General features: G+C 48.1%; 1 protein-coding gene across 2 annotated transcripts in view; it reads right to left on the bottom strand.

Annotated features, from left to right (window-relative positions):
* The window catches only part of LRP5 (LDL receptor related protein 5), a 152543-nt gene that overhangs the window by 36669 nt on the left and 98188 nt on the right, over positions 1–17686 (bottom strand). Inside the window, exon 8 of one of the 2 annotated variants that reach the window (XM_078148553.1) lies at positions 6098–6223. The exons of the other annotated variant lie outside the window; for it this stretch is intronic. Within the exon in view, the coding sequence (XP_078004679.1) occupies positions 6098–6223 (126 nt within the window). The remainder of the gene's footprint in view (positions 1–6097; positions 6224–17686) is intronic. 2 annotated transcript variants of the gene reach the window in all.

Genomic DNA, 17686 nt, shown 5'->3' with positions numbered 1-17686 from the left:
AGACAATTCTCAAAGAAGAATATCATGTTAATCAATGCTGGGACAGGGGGTCTTTCACATCAGTGAAATCACAGGTTTGATCCCATAACAATAAAAAATTGTAGATAGATTTCCATCTAAATATAAAAAGAAAAGTTACTGGCCACTGGAGAAATCAGAAAAGGCTTCATGGAGGAGGTGGTGTGTCATAGGAGCACAAACTTGGAGCTGGAAGGAATGTCAGAAGCCACCAAGTTCTCCTCACTCCTACATACATACATCTTGCAGATGAGGAAACTGAGGCACAGAGAGGTGACATGACTTGTCTGGGGTCACACATCTCTTTTTAAAAATTACATTTTTTATTTATTTCATTAAATATTTCCCATTTACATTTAAAACTTTTTAAACATTTATTTTTTAAAAATTTGATTTCCAAATTCTTTCCCTCCTTCCTGATCCTTCCTCACCCATTGAGAAGACAAGCAATATGATATCAATTATACATGTGAAGTCATGCAAAACAGATTTCCATATTAGCCATGTCGCAAAAATACACACGCACACACACAAAAACGAGAAGAATGAGGAAAAGTGAAAAAAAATCTGTTTCAGTCTGTACCCCGAGTCCATCAGTTCTCTCTGGAGGTGGGAGCATTTTCCAGGGGTCACCATCACCCATCTCTTAAATGTCAGAGGCAGGGTTTAAAACCAAGTCCTCCTGACTCCAAACCAATTGCCCTATCCCTGACAGCATGATACCTTTTCAGATGACCTGGGTCTTTACAGGATTTCACTGGGTGGAGCAGGAAGGGAAGTCATTTCAGGTATACGGTGGCTAAAGCGACCCCAGTCTTCTGTTTGGTTGCCTTTCCAAACACTTTGGCTTCCAAAAAGGCCACAATAGGGCCTCTATCCCTGGCTCTGCTGGCATCTCCCTATGCCCAGGGCTATCTAAGTTGTGCTTAATGAAGCCCAGTTGGGTTCACAGGAACCAAAGTGCATGCAGCAGGGGCTTCGAAGTCTATAAGCGATGCTAATGAGCCGTGGAAGCTGAGAGTCATGGGAGCCCTTCCAGCTGCCAACTCTGCCTCTGCGCATCCACATCAGATGAAAGAAAACGGGCACCACCAAGCCATTTGATCAGAGAAGTTACCGTGGGGCTTGGGGCTGGAACAGACGTTAGAGATCATTTCAGCCAAACCCCTCATTTAGACGAAGAAACTGGCGCCCAGAGAAGAAAAATAGATTTTCCCAAGGAAGTTTGTAGCAGAACTGAGATTTGAACGTGCCAGAGTTAGAAAGATACAACAGTAAACCAGATGAAAGATGCCCCCAAGGATCCATTGTCTTTGGAACTAAAGACATTCTCCTTCTAAACCACATAAGAGTCCAAACTTTTTTAAGGAGAATACATAACAAAACTCCCCAAATGACACCAAGGCCCTTCTACCTCCTGCATCAATTTGAAAACAACCCTTCCTGATCTCTGGCCACAGCGATCACTGGAACTGATTAGCAACATGTTGGCTGGAAAGCTTGGAAAGAATCAGGAATGCAAAGGATGGCTCTGGGCTGGTCCATTTCACAAGAAAACAAATGAGCCTCCAACGGCTGTCCTGTGAAACATCTCAGTGCACCTTGACAACATCCAGCACATCTGGCAAAAACAAACATTTCTGAAACAAAACTTCCCCATAGCTTACTGGCGATGTGGGACGTCTGACTGGAATCTGTGTGGCTTCAATCTCTCAGGTCCGGCCTGAACATTTTCAGGAGGGTCTGAGTTTTCTGGCCACCTGAGTCAGCAGAGCCACCCCCGGCCTGACCTTTTCAGGAGCCCTCTTCCAAAGAAGGCTTGTTTCTTGAACCATCTATTCCAAAAAAGCTCTAAATGGATAAACAGCCTCAACTTAAGAAGTCATCAAATCATTCAAAAAAAAAAAAAGAGAGAGAGACTCTAGCAGAATACAAGAAGGTATCTTTCAGATCTGAGGTTGGGAGAAAATTCACAACCCCCAAAAAAAAAAGATGAGAAAAGACAACAATTTTTAAAATGTAAAAAAAAATTTTAATATGAATTTATTTATTTTTAGTTTTCAATATTCACTTCCACAAGTTTTTGAGTTCCAAATTTCTCACCCCTCCCCCCACCCCAAGATGGCATGCCTTCTGAATACCCCTTCCCCTGGTCTGCCTTCCCTTCTATCTCTCCCCCCTCCCTTCTCTTATCCTCTTCCCCTTCTGTTTTCCTGTAGAGCAGGATAGACTTCTGTACCCCATAAAATGCAAAATTTAAAAGCTTCTGCATGAACAAAATCAATGCAACTGCAATAAAAAGAAAAACTGTTGATTCAGAAGTACTACACCACAGATCTTTGACAAAGGCTTGTTAGGTGAGAAATTTAGGGAACGGATACAAATACATAAGGGCAAATAGAGCTTATCCACTTATTCAGGGTAACATTTTCAATTTGTTTTTCATGCCTGAAAGGTTAGTAGTTTGAAATAGAAACCCTAGAGATCAGTAAATTCCTGGTCTTTATTTTCAAGGTGACCTGAGTGTAAGAACAATTAACAGCAAACACCTAACCAACAAGACTTCAATGACCTAGTCAACAGCACTGAAAGAAGTCTGAATCTTAAGCATTCACCTTTCCCCCCTGTTAGCTGAGACGTGCCTCAATTTAACCTCTCTTTCCTATGTTAGCAGACTTTTTTGGCTCAGCTTTGCCCTGCTTTGCCCTTCTCTTTTCTGCCCGAGGAGTAAGTGTCTTTTTCTCTCTGGACCTCAGTCTCTTCCTCTATGAAATGGCAGGGCCTGATGAGATGATCTCTCAGCCTCTGTATTACTCCTCTCTTTTCTCTCTGTCCTTCACTGTCTACTCCCTATTCCCAACCCTTCTGTTCTACACCAACTGTCATCACTGTATGTAGGCCATAAACTTCACTCACAGGGCACAGTGCTCTGTATACAGTAGGTGCTCCATAAGTGTTGGCTGAATTCGTTGCTTTTAATTCTATCTTGTGGCATAAGGAAAAATGGATAGGCTCTTGCTCTGTGATCTTTGCTCAAGGCTGTCCCTGTGCTCACAGATGCCACACCCCTTCTCTGCCAGGTGAAATTCTGTCCGCATCCTTCCCCTCTAGGACTATCTTCCTTTTACTTTGTGTGTATCCTATGTGTGTCCATTTGTATACTTATGTATCTATTTATATACATGTTGCCTTCCTTTGTATCCCTAAAGTTTAGCACAGTGCCTGGTACACAGTCAGGGCTTCATAAATCCTTAAAGACTGAATCAAGTACCTTTTCCTCCAGCAAGTCTGCTTTGATCCCACCTTTCCCTCCTCTGCCTCCACCTAATACTTTGTTTGCATCTCTTACACCTCTATCAAATACCTGTGGTTGGTTATGCGTGGCTGTGGACTGGTTCTCCTTCTAGTCATAAGCTCCATGAGGGCATGTTTATGCTCACTCTGGTGCTTGTAGAAGGGATTCATATTTTAAAGATGGGTTTGACTAAAGGACCTGGAAGGACCCTTTCAGTTCAAACATTCGAGATTTTGGGGTTCCACTGAGTGAACTAAGTTTAAAGGGGTGAGAAGTGCTTGCTTGCTACGTTAAGAGAAGCCAATATCTGCGCGCCTTCTCAGATTCCAACATGGGGGGGGGGAAGCCACTCACTCAGCACCTGTTAGGTCTAGTACAATGAAAGCTGAGACAAAGACCCATGTCGTGAATTCCAGTACTCTGGTGACGTTGGAGAGCTGGCAGTCATGGAACACAACAGTTGCTGAAGGACTGAATTGGATGATCACCCAAGGCACAATGGAGAAGGAACAGGGTAGGTGGGCACACGCAGATGCCACATGTGAAAACAAGGAATTCGAAAGGAGAACACGAGGGGAAAGGAGCCTAGAAGATGGGACGGTCACTGGCAAACGTGAGGGGGAACCCTTAGACAGCCCATGGACTGCGTGGGTACCCTCAAAACATTAAGAGAAATCAAGGAAGGCCCCTAGCATGCCGGACAAGCTCTCAGCAGAAAGCCAGTCAGAAGAAAAGGAGGAGAGACACCCAGGAGGGTGAGCGACTGCGTCATGGATGAGACCATGAGTCCTTTGGCACAGTGGAATACAGTGGACATGGGCCACACGGGCTCCACGTTTCCAATAATTAAGTTCCTAGAAAGTTACCCCAAAATGATATTTCTTTATACTACATTTCTTTATAGTACATTTTTACTGACTTGTATTTAATAATTGAATTATGGTCCTTTCAGAAGAAAGGAGCCTCAATCTTCAAATATAGTGATACAAAAAAAACCCCTTTAAAAGTCATGGTTTTTTCCCTTTTCTGGGGTGGGGGGTAGAGAATCATCTCAAAAACTTAGAAACACTGAATACTTAATTTACTAAAAAGAATGCAATGGTGTTGCCACTGGGCCTACATTTTAAAGAAATCAAAGAAGCAGAAACAGAGGCAATGTCCATCCACTGGGGAATAGCTGAACAAGTTACAGTGAATGAATATGATGTAAGAGAGGGTGAAATGGATGGTTTCAGAGAAACCTGGGAAGACTTGTATGAACTGATGCAGAGAGGAGTGAGAAGATCCAGGAAAACAACTGTAAAAACTTTATAAAAATAAACAATTTGAAAGACTAAGAGAATTCTGATCGATGTAATAATGAACCATGATTCCAAAGGGCTGATGATAGAAGATGCAGAAAAAGACACACATTTTGGGACATGGCCAATATGGGGACTTATTTCATTTAGCTAGGCATATTTGTTACAAAGGTTTTCTTTTTCCCTTTTTTTTTCAGAGGGAAGGAAAGGAAGTGAGAGGGAGAAATAAATGATTAATAATTGAAAAAACCTAAAGTTAAATTTTTAAAAATGTAGTGGGAATGAAGTGTCCCAGCTTCCAAGAAAGCCTTCTTACAAAACTCCATGCCTAGCCAAGTTCATCTCTCTTCAGTTGCCCAGATTCTATTTTCTCCCCAAATGGAAATTTTTCTTTCTGCAGATCTGTTAGGTTTTGGTTTTTGCCTTCCTCTGCTTGTAGGTGGCAGATCATGGGAACACCAATATATTTTTATCCACCATAATCCGTTAATTCATCTCAGGTCACTTACGCACACTCACCACCACCGCTGAGGTTCCCCACTTGTGTTATATTATCTGAAAGGGGATCCCTGCGACGACAGGCTGTCCATCAATGGAGATCAGCTGCTAGAGGTTGGACCCAGCCCACAAACGTTCTGGCCAACATTCCTAGGCCAGCAGCAGGGCAGAAAGGGACTCAGAGGGACTTCCATGGGCAAAGTGCAAGAGCTTCCTTTCTCCTTCATTCCAACGTTCATGACTAGAAGAATTGGGGGCCTTTTCTAACTAGCAGGCATGGATTTTACCCAGTTAGACCAGAGCTCAAAGGAGTTACCAAGGTGGATGAAGAGGAAGACTCCAGCCCATGCCTTCAAAAGATGGATAATGAATGGTCCTTGTCCATTCCACGGAATCTACCCATTTTCTCTTCTGAACTCACATGGTTTCCTATGAAACTGTCCATCAATGGCAGAGTTGGGGGAAGAGAGGGAATGAGAATTTCTATCATGCCTACCGCATGCCAGGCACTCTGCTAAGTGCTTTTTGCAAATATTTTCCCATTTGATTCTCACAACGACCTGGCCAGCTAAGTACTATTATTATCCTCGTCCTAAACAGAAGCGAAGTGACTTTCCGAAGGTTACACAGCTAGGAAACGTCTGAGGCTGTTTCCAAACTCGGGTCTTCCTGCTTCCAGACGCAGCCCTCTATCCACTGCGCCATGAGCTGCTCAGGAAGTCATATATCACCTCCTCCGGGGGGCCTTCCCCAAGCCCCATTCAAAATGACTTTGTATTGACTTATCCTTATAAACATTGTTCCCCCACCAGCCAAATGTAAGCTTCTGGCAACAAGGACTAACTGTATTTTTTTCTTTGTATCTCTATCGCCTAGTACAATGCCTGGTCTGACAATCAAGCTAGCCCAATATAGTCCAGATGGAGCCACTAGGTGGCGCAGTGGATAGAGCACTGGGGCCTGATTTCAGGAAGACTGGTCTTACCGAGTTCAAATCCAGTCTTGGACACTTCCTAGTTGTGACTCTGGGCAAATCACCGAACCCTGTTTGCCTCAGTTTCCTCTTCTGTCCAATGAGCTGGAGAAGGAAATGGCAAACACTCCAGTATCTCTGCCAAGAAAATCACAAATGGAGTCACGAAGAGTCAGGCAACTTGTGCTAAGTGGTGGACTACATTCCCTGCCTTCAGGGAGCTGACATTCTACTGCAGGAGAGAGCAAGTGTATCAGTAGGCGCTCAAGAGCCGTACAGAGCACAAATGGCCCATAGTGTTTAGTCACTGCTTATTGGCTGAATGAAGCGATCAGAGACTGCTTCGTGATTTTGATGAAAGGCAGAATTCAGCATGTTTCATACCTTCCCTTTACAATCTGAAACCCTTTGCTCAAGAACTGACCAAGATAGGGGCAGCTAGGTGGTGCAGTGGATAAAGCACCAGCCCTGGAGTCAGGAGGACCTGAGTTCAAATCCAGCCTCAGACACGTAACACTCACTAGCTGTGTGACCCTGGGAAAGTCACTTAACCCCACCGCCTAACCAAAAAAAAAAAAAAAGAATTGACCAAGATGGGGGCAGCTAGGTGGTACAGTGGGTAGAACACCACCCCACAGTCAGGAGGACCTGAGTTCAAATCCGTCCTCAGACACATAACACTCACTAGCTGTGTGACCCTGGGCAAGTCACTTAACCCCATTGCCTAGCAAAAACAACAACAACAAACTTGTTAAAAAAAAAAAACTGACCAAGAGTCAGTCCGGGGTGTTTCTCAAGGCTGTTTTGAGGACAAGACTGAACACTGTGTTAGAAGAGAATCACCTTAAAGCTGAGAGGCTTGGGAGCTCATCTTCTCCAATCCTCTGATTTCACACATGAGGACACAGAAAGCGAGGAAATGACCCAAGTAGGAATGTGAGATACTGTATTGTTATTATGACTCCAGCCAAGCCCCTCAGAGAAGCATTTAGTATACACCTGCCACGTGAGCCCAGTTACCTCTAGCTGTCCTTATCTTCCCACCAAGGCCAGCTGGCCACAGACCTGCACCCAAATGAGTTAGCCTTCTACTTTTTTTTTTTTTGCTTTTTGGTGAGGCGGTTGGGGTTAAGTGACTTGCCCAGGATCACACAGCTAGTGAGTGTCAAGTGCCTGAGGCTGGTAGCCTTCCAATTCTTGCTCTGGCTTACTGTCATCAAACCGACAGAAAATAGCAAATGCTTTGTTAGTACCTCCTGTGTGCCCAGTACTGTGCTGTGCGCTCCACAGTTACCATCTCATTTGATCCTCACACCAACTCTGGGAGGTAGGTGCTATTATTATCCCCATTTTACAGATGAGGAAACAGAGGCAGACAGAGGCCTGATGTGAACTTGGGAGCTCCTGACCCCAGGACTGGTGCCATGTCCACTCTACCATCTAGCTGCCCAAATAACAGGATCAGAGATTTTGAGAGTTACAGGGACCTCAGCAGCCACCCCTCCCCGCAACCCACACCTAGAAAGGATTCACACTATAGCACATCTGACCAGTCCACGGATCTCCAAGTGGGGGATGCCTCTCGAGGAAGTCCCTTCCACACTGGGATAGGTCATAATTAAGTAGTTTTCCCCAATGTTGAGCCTGAATTGGCCGTTTTGCAACTCCTCCCTAACTCCATCCCCAACTTGGCTCCTTCCTCCGCCCTCTTGGGCCAAGCAGATGGAGCATAATCCCTCCACCACACGATGTCCCTTCCAACACGTGACGGCAACTCTCGTGTCCTCTCCTCCAGGCCAAACACCCCGAGTTCCTTCGGCTTCCTCCTCTCACACGGCCTCAAGACTTCCCCCATCTTCCTCTGGACACTCTCCAGATTGTTTATGTCGTCGGACTGGCGGGCCCAGATGGAACGCTGCACTGCAGATGAGGTCTGCAGGGCAGAGGACAGCGACACAGTCGCTTCCTCATGAGCACAGTCGTCATGGACATTTCTCTAGTGCATTCCGGTTACAAAGCACTCTCCTCGCAACAACCTAGCAGAAGGACTGCGATCCCATTCTGCAGAGAAGGAAGCTGAAGGGCTGACCACCGGGAATCAATCTGCCAGCATGGACGGTCACCTAGTTAGTGCACTCTGGATTTCTCCCCCTTGAGTCCACTGCTCTCCCTTCACACGGCTTCTCTAAATGCAGCAACGGAACAAATTCTATCTAGGCTCTTCTGGGGACCTGAGGCTCCATGGCCAGCCCCTCCAGCCTGCCAGTGGACGTTTAAAAGTTCAGCCACTCCCATTATCCACCACACACGAGCCCTCGCCACTTAGCTGAGCTTCAGAGACCTGCCCAGTTAACTCTGCCCAGCAAGAGCTTGCACGGCAGAGTCAGAGCCCCAGGCGAAGAGAGGCCAAATAGCATAGCCAACGTGTCAACGTGCAGCCTTTAGGGATGCTTACGTGTGGTCTGCTGGTCTCTGTTTCTGTTCAAGTTTGACCCAATCATGTTACAGTCGGGCTGAAATCTGCCATTATAAGTGTTGTCGTTCAGTCCTTTCAGTCGTGTCCGACTCTCTGTGACCCCATTTGGGGTTTTCTTGGCAAAGATACTGGAGTGGTTTGCCATTTCCTTCTCCAGCTCATTTTACAGATGAGGAAACTGAGGCAAACAAGGTTAAGTGGCTTGTCCAGGGTCACCCATCTAGTAAGTGTCTGAGGCCAGATTTGAACTCAGGAAGATGAGTCTTCCTGACTCTGGGCCTGGCACTCTATCTAGTGTGGCTCCCCCTAGAGGTCTCTATAGGTAAATACCCTATAGTTTAGTTCAAGGAGACTTCTCCACCGCCCTGGTTGTCCTCCAGTCTATCACAGTCTCTCATCAAACTGTTTCCTGTCTCTCCTGGGGAGGTGGACTGTAGTCAGCAGACCTAGGTTCAAGTCCCAGCTCTGCTTAACACTTACCTGACCTTGGGCAAATCTATGGGCCTCAGTTTCCCCCATTGTAATATGAGTGACTTGGACTAGAAGACTTCTTAGGTCCATTCTATCTCTACATCTATGATCCAAGGAATGGAGGTACAAATCGGTTACATCTACATGAATTCGAGTGATCAGTCAGTCAACACTGTGTGCTAGGCGCTGTGTTAATAAGTGGGGTTACAAAGAAAGGCAAAGGCTCATCCCCGCCCTCAGGAAGCTCTCAACAGCTCTGTCCAAATGAGGCGTATGTGGTATAAATCAGAGATCGGTGCCAGAGGGAGGGCACAAGCATTATGGGAGATAGGGGAAAGCCTCTTGTGAAAGGGAGAGGTTAACCTGAAGGAAGCCAGGAGGCCCAGATGAGGAGCATCCCAGGCACGGGGGAGGATGGGCAGCCAGAGAAAACGCCCGGAGCCAAGAGAGGCTCGTCTGTGGAACAAGGAAGCCAACGTCACTGGTGGAGTGAGGTGTGAGGAGGCTGGGAAGGGAGGAGGAGAGAGGTGATGAAGAGCTTTGAGTGCCAAGCAAAAGATTTTCTATTTGGTCCTGGAGGCCACAGCAAGCCCCTGGAGTTTACTGAGTAAGAGGGTGGCAAGATCGGACTTGTGTTTTAAGAAAATCCCTTTGGTGGCCGAACGGAGGACAGAGTGGAGTGGGGAGAGACTTGGGGCCGGCAGACCACCCCAGCAGCTATTACTGTTGTCCGGGCATGAGGTGGTGAGGGCCTGCAGCACGGCGGGGGCTGTGTCAGAGGAGAGGACGGGGCGTATGGGAGAGCCGCCGCATAGGTAAAACAGACAAGCCCTGGCACAGACTAGAGAAGGGGGAGAGAGGATGACTGCTAGGATGCCAGGGGATCTGGGAAAGACAGCGAGTTCAACTGTGGACGTGATGAGTTTGAGATGTCTGGGGCTGTCCAGTGTGAGCTGTCTGAGCTAGGCTGGAGGGGGGGGGGGGCCAGGGCTGGACCCATCCATCTGGGCTGATCACCAGACCATCACTGAATCCAGGGAGCCGGTGAGACCCCCAAGGGAGGCTTTAAAGAGAGAGGAGCTCACCCCGGATCTCAGATCAAGAGACTCGCGGCACGGACAAGGAGCGGCAACACGGCAGAGGGGACGGAGGTGGCTTGGAGCCTGGAGATCCCACATCAGTTCCTGCCCCTGATGCGGACTGGCTGTGTGACCCTACCCAAGTCACTGAACTGCTCAATACTCTGAGCCAGGCTATCAAACGTGCCTGCGCCCAATTAAAATGCAATCAGGAAAGGTTTAACAAATTTCAAAATAAAAGACAGCGTAATGTTGATTATCTATGTTAATACAAATACAAAATATCATATGACACAGGATGTGAATTTGTGGTTTCTAAGTCAGCACATGACCAAAGGCTGACTACCTCCCTCCACACCAAACACCTGCCTCCCAGCAGGGCAGGCACCCACAGCATCCATCCTGCGATGGAACCCTGCACGGTGGCTAGCTTCCACTCTTAGCCAGACCTCAGATGCTTGCAATCCTGAATGTAGACTCTAAATGTCAGGCCCGTACACAAATGTGCCCATCAGGGTAGACTGCTTCACGAGCCAGACAGATGCGGACCTTTGTTCTGCTCCCAGCATATCAAAGGGGTGAAGGATCCAGCTGCCAGCCTGGCCCACAACAAATCTGGCCCGCACAGCCTTCCTCAAAGAGAAAGCAAATGAGTTTGTCATCTCATTAAAGTGGTCCCTTGAAGCCCAGAGCTTAGCCCGGCACAGACAGCCCTAAAATGAAGGGAATAGTTGTTTTCGTTTTTGTTTTGCCCTCAAATTGAAATCCTGCAAAATCAACAGATGTGCCACTGTGAGGCAAAGCCAGTGGTCTCCTAGGTGGTCTTATCTAAACTGCCCCCCCCCAGGACAGCCCCAGCACTGCCCGGGTCACCTGGTCCAACCTGTGTCTGGGCAAGTATCGTCTACAATGGTACCCGCCGGAGTTACTCAACTGCTCCAGTATTTGAGTGTGTGTGTATCGGACAGGGGCCTCGCTGCTTCCCAACATAAGCCATTCCTCTCCTGACCAGCTCTAAGTGGAGAAGGGCTTCCTTTTACCCCACCCAGTTCTGGAGATCCCCCCACCATTGCTGCAGGACCTAGGCCACAAACCAACCAAGGATTCACTGAGAAGAGGAGGAAGCTACCTCTGGAGACCACTGAGGCCCATTCCTTCTCTTACAGGCCCAGAATGGGGCGGCCCCCAAGGTTAGAGCGCAGAGCTGGTACTGGAACCCAGGTCCTCTGCGGCGTCCGGCTCCCAATTCAGGGCTTTTTCTGTCTCCTCATCCCGTCCCCAAGAGCACAAGGTGCCCCTGCTCAGACACAGGCAGGCAGGTGGAAGTGAGCCCTCGGTCTATTTGCCAATGCACAGCTGGGAAGCTGGTCCTAAAACTTGGCCCTGGTATGGAAGACCCTTAGAAAAATGCTAAGGTCATCCCACCCACAGCCCAGTATGATGGAAAAGTGACAGGAATCAGAGTCTGAGGACCTGGGTTTGAATCTTTGCCACTACCAACCTCTGGGACCCAGGCAGAGTTCACCTTCTCTTGGCCTCAGCTTTGTCCATCTGGAAAATGGATGCGTTAGCCAATACATTCTCTAAGGTCATTTTGTCCAGCCCCAGATTCTATGATTCCATGATGTGATGGCCTGATTGAACCCCGCTTAAAATCTATGATCAATTATAACCATAGCAAAATCTGCAGCCACTGTGAGAAAATCAATAGCTTTGAGAAGCCTTCTGTTTCCAAGCTAACAGTCTTGGTAATCTGAGGTTGGCTGGTGTCCAGATAGAGGCAGATCCCTCATCGGAGTGAAGAGATGTCGCAAGGTGTCGCCATTGCTAGGCTCTAGCTCGCCAGTGGAGTCCCCTGGGAGGCCCAGAGGCGGTCCCCGAAGGCCCCTCCCCCACATCATATGGGCTTCATTTCTAAGGCAGTGGCCTGAACCCCAGAATACGTTTTCTCCTGACAATTATAAATCAGTGGTGTCAAAGAAACAGAGGCCACTGACCCTGTAAATTGGGATCCCGAATGACTCAGAAAACTCCTTATAAACATTCCCCATGTTCTAGTGCATTTTTATTTATTTTGTGAAATATTTCCCAATTACATTTTAATCTGGCTCAAGTCTGCCGGTGTGATGGACGCCTCTTCTACAGATGGCAGTTAGGTTCCCAGGCTATCCCGGAGAAACTACAACCAAACTGAAGGACGACTACTAATTGTGTCAGTACTGCTAACTGCTACGGGTAACTGTTTGCTTTTCAGGGAAAATAATGCTCCCCCAACCGCCCTTCAAATAAACCACAACCAATATCTCCATAGCAATTTCAGATTTGCGAGACATTTTCCTTAAAGAAACTGAGGAGAAAGGGAAGCAGATATGATCATTCCCACTCTACAGATGAGGAAGACGAGGCCAATGTTGGGACTTGCCCAGGGTTACTTGGCTATTGAGTGTCAGAGGTGGGATTAGAACCCAGACCCTCCTGACTGCCCCTCTCAGGTTCTATCCACTCACTCCTCCCATCTAGGTCCTGGCACCACTGGAGACCTCCAAGTTTCTAAGTTCAGAGGTAAAGTTTCCCTTCACTGAAGTTTTGACTTGGTTTACAGATTCCTCTAAGTCTCTTATTTAAGGGGTTGGGATAGGGTACCCCCAAGTGAGGCAAGTCCCTATATATTCTCTGCAATTTATAATCTTATAAAGTTGCCCAGAGACATTAAGTGACTAGTCTAAAGGCTTCCTGGCTTTCATAGAGGTTCTTAGAGAAGTGAATTCATGGTGACAACCAAGCTGGATTGTTATCTGGTGTTGTCACTGCATTCCCAATCACAGACTTGGCTATCCCCCCATCAAAGGACAATCTCTTCCTGATCTGCCCATCAGAAGGGACTGGCCGGCCAGCGCCGGCCCTTCTCCCTGAGATCAATGAAAGGGAGGAGGTCCCTTGGGTCAATGAGGGGAGCATCCTGGACAAATGAGGGAGTGACGTGGCTGCTCAGTTCTAGAATGTTAACCGAGGCTGCATCTCAAGATCTCTTCTGTCTTCTTTGGCTGTGAAAGCCCTTCCTTGCCCAGCCCCCTCTGACCTTTCCAGTCTTCTTCCACTTCATGCCCTCCCTGTACCTGCCACCCAGAGACACTGGCCCCCGGGCTCAGCCTCTGACTCTGGCTGCTTTCTCCAGCTGTCCCTCAGCCCTGGGGGTCTCTCCCTCCTCATCTTGGCCTCCTTCAAGTCCCAGCTAAAGTCCCACCTTCTGTAAGAATCCTTTCCTTGTCCCCCTTAAGGCCAATGTCTCCCCTCTGTGACCAATTCTAAGTTATCTTGAATCCATAAAGCACTTAGCACAGTGTCTGGCACACAGTAGGTGCTATATGACTTGTTTAAAATGTCCTGGGGCACAGATTCATGTTGGGAGGGCGTGAGGGGAGTGGGGTTTATACCAGTTTAGATCCCCTTCCCTTCCCTTCTCTTCCTCCCTCCTGCCCCCCCCAAATTACCTGGTTATAGATGAATAATAAATTAAATAAAGCTGCTTCTGGCAGACTAATTCCTAAATATAGAGTACAGTGTTAAAATTAATGTTTTTTTCTTCGACAGCTGGTACCTTTTATCTTGACCTAACAATCTTTCCCATCATCCCTGGCTAGTCTGGATTCTTGTTGCAAATCAAAACTCCACAGGAACAAGACTAGATGTGACCATGTGTTTGTTTTGCTCTCATTGTCCCCCTCCCCTCTCCTCTGCCTGGGTGTCTGTCACCATCTACTCCTCAGGACCCTCCCTGGTCTATGGACTCCTCCAAGGGGGGTTTCCTCTTACTGACCTTAGCATGAACATCACTGTACTTAGTGGGCAGATAACTGAGTGATTTCTCCAAACTGAACCTGATATATTAAGGAAGATCCCCCTCAGGCTAGTTTAATTAAAAGAATATTCTGGCTGCTCTGGAGCAGAAATGAAGCCTTTCTCCCTGCCCCCACTCCTCCAGTGACTGGGCACTCTCCTGGCTGGGCTGGCCACACAGCTGTTCTAACCCGTCTTCTCCCCCTGACAGCCGGTCCTGCCATTAGCGGAGCTGCAGGGAGGTCTAGGAAAGATGGCACCGGCCCGCCAACGTCATTACAGAGGCATAGACCACTCGCCAAATGAACAGCAGACAAGAACAAGGACGGACAGACAGTGGTTCTGAATAGGGCATTAATGAGGCGTGAACTCATAGAGTTCATAGTGGGAAACTTGAGACATTCCCTAACTCAGCCCCATCGTTATACAGGAGAGTAGAATGAGGCACAGAGATGAAAAGTAACGTCTCCAATGTCACACGGATTGTCAGTCACAAAGCACTCAAAAGCCAGGTCCCTAACCACCAAATCCACCGTTCTTTCCACCTTAGGCTCTAGAACGAGTTAAAATAGCCTTGGGGTGCTCAAGTTCTAGCAAGTCATAATCTCCTTGGGACCCTGGTAACCCTAAATTAGTAAGCACAAATTGATTCCAAGCCAGAGCCTTTCTTAACTTGTGGGAGGCATTGGGAACCAGTGGCTATAGCAAGTTCTCTCAACACAGACAACACTGGCCTAAGGTACAGAGAAAACCAGGCAGGGAAAGCCACCCAGAGAATGTACAGAAGCCATGTGGATAAGGGTTGATAAGAATCGAGTTGGCCAATTGGCAATCATTTATTTATGTTTGCCTGTGAGAAGGCACCTGCTCACAGAGACCCAAGGGACCTAATTTCTATCTCCCCTGCAGCTGCTTCAGTTCTGCTAGATTCTTTGGGTTCTGGCTGGGATAGCTCTGGCCCAAAATTCAATCAATTAAGCAAAAGGGACTTAAGCTATACCCTGAGCATTATGATAAGTACTGAGGCTTCAAAGACAAAAACTGAGGGTTCTTGCCCTCAAAGAGCTTATATTCTACTGGGGGAAACAACACGTAAAGGCATAATGGGAGATACACACACACTGCACAGGAATCGTTTTGGTGGAAGATAGTTTGAACAGCTGGTGAGTGGGTCTCAGGAAGGGCCTGTGTTCGAAAGAAGCTCAGATTCTAAGAGGAGGAATTTCTAAAAGAAGTCTTCCATGGTCCCAACTGACATAACTCTAAATTAATTAGGCATCTCATCCCATATGTGTCTGCCTCTGTATATATAAGGTTTGTTTCTCTGTGTGTCTATGGGGATAAAAGGTCTCTCACTGCTCCCCCACTTTTGTCCTTGAGGAACTGTACCCCAAATCAGACCCAAGGAGTAAAAGGCCCCAGACCTGGCCTGTCATGTGGTCTTTGGCCCGAGCCTCTCACTACCTCAGTGACTGTAAATCAGAGCCGAAGAGGAGCCCAGTCCCCCGCAGAGAAGTCCTCTCTGGAAGGGTGACTGTACAAAGAAACCCCAAACATGTCAAGATTTGGCAAGGCTCAGGACAAACTCTGCTGAGCACCTTGAATGGGAAGGTGGGCCCCATGCTGCTTTCTCCTTTAAAGGAAATGTTCTTGGCTTTCAGAGGCACATTCCTGGCCCCAGAGCCAGACCATCCTGGCTCATCTGCCCAGTTCATGTTCGATTCTCACTTGGAGCAAACATCCTTGGGGGGTGGGGGGAACAATTTCCCCCAAAAGCGTTCTTTCTGTTGGCTTAATTCCAGGAGGCAGCTCCTTTTCACGTTTACCAAAAAAGGGGCCAAATTAGCAGCGCTGGGGATTTCGACAGTTTCTAAGACAGACTGAGGAATGGTAATTATCACAACAGGTGCGCTTCTCTGGGAAGAAAACGTCTCAAGTTGCTGGCCTAGGACGCTGGTGACTCCCCCACTGCCAACTCTCGGACAACTTGGTCTGCCCTGGGCTGGGACGGTGCAGCAGTGCAGAGCTCGGCGGTGGAGCGCCACCAGCCGCGGTCCTCACTTGAAGATTGGAAGCTCCACATCTGAAGAGCACCTCTGGGGGGCCTTCGTCTGGGTATCGCCAGCACGTGGTCGGCGCTGACCGCACTGGACTCCGGCACCCCCTCTCTCAGGGGAGCCCTTCCTTCTTCCCTTGAAGGAACTAAACCCCAAGGGAGCAGAGGAGGGAGTGGGGAGGGGACCTGATAGATGAAGGCAGGTGGGATCGGTCCTTCAGGCTCCAGAGTCCTGTGCTAACATTCTGTGCAGTGTTCTTCTGGAGCCTCACTAGGGATCCTCTTCCCCTTCCCTTTCAGATCCACTGGCAACCTAGAGGATTTCCTGCTGACTTGGTCTTAGCTAAAGAATCAACAGAAAACATTTTCTTCTGAGTTGGACCAGTCCATCAGGCCCTGGCCATCTACTCTTGTCTGTAATGAGGCACCTCAATTTTCTCCTAATCTGTCTCAGACTAAAGGAATTCAGAGGAGGGAAACTGTGGGCTTTCTTGGGGGACAAAGCCCCCGGGACCACTTCCTCTTTCCTCTGGCCCCAGAGGGGCTGCCCTTCTTCCATGGTCACCACACTGAGTGCCACATTGTCGTTGTCACCAGCCAGGACTTCAAAGCCTGGCCAGCTGGATCTTAACCAAATCGTCTCCTTTCTTCGGGCCTCAACTTCCTCACCTGGAAAAGGAAGAGGCCAAACAAGATGGTCTCCAAGCACCCTCCTACCTGTAAGTGTGAGGACCTGGAACAGAGGGCTGGAGAAAACACTCACATAAATAAGTATGATATGGACGAGGACATGAGCACGTGGTTCTTGCAGAGGAAACGCCCAGGGCACGTGGGAGGAGGGAGAGAGCGTGGTTGGCTGGAAGCAGGAAGCGGGATGGGGGGCCGAATGGCCATAACACTCAGTCTCTCCTATGTGAGGTGGTTTTGAGCAACATTCTTTGTAAACTCCAAAGAGAACCATTATTACTGTAATGCAGCACACCGTAAAGTGCACAGTTGAGCCGCTATGATCACTTCTGCTGAGAATGGACAGTGGCACCTTTCAGACTAATGCAAGGTAGAAGCTGGAGAGGACCTGCCCTCTCTCTCCATGTGCTCTACCAGCACTGCCCCCATCTTCCACAAGCTGACAGTGAGGGTGCCATAAGGGCAGATCGTGTCTCTAGTAAGAGACCTAGAGAGCAGGGGACGTCACAAAAAGGGCGGAGGCTAGCCAGCCATGACTGACCATCAGTTAACTGAGGGGACGGCATTTCCCTTCCAGAGACGATTGTACGCTGGTGCTGAGGCACCGGACCTTGCCAGGTTAATGAGAATCAATGATAATAAGAAAGGCATCATGAAAACTGATTTGGCCCCAGACTTTCTCTACACTCCGCCCTCCAGCATCCCTCCCGGGGGCCCTCAGCCGGTGGTGCCACCCCAGCCCTCCCCCCACCACACTACTATACACTCACCACTTGTCCCCCAACAAAACTGGAACACCTGGAGGGCAGAGACCACCCCACTTCTGTCTCTGCATCCTCAGCACCAAAGACAGCTCCAGTACTTAATGAATGCTTACTGACTGACCCATCAATGGCTACTGAGAGGTAGAGAGAGGCGTTAAAGCACAAACAAGGATGCTGCACTGAGCCCTGGACCGTCCAAAGTCATGTGGCCGCTGCATTAGAACAATTAAA

The sequence above is a fragment of the Phascolarctos cinereus genome, unplaced genomic scaffold (genome assembly GCF_003287225.1).
Source record: "Phascolarctos cinereus isolate Bilbo 61053 unplaced genomic scaffold, phaCin_HiC Scaffold_9;HRSCAF=440, whole genome shotgun sequence".
NCBI lineage: Eukaryota > Metazoa > Chordata > Mammalia > Diprotodontia > Phascolarctidae > Phascolarctos > Phascolarctos cinereus.
This window is presented reverse-complemented; position numbering and strand designations above follow the sequence as displayed.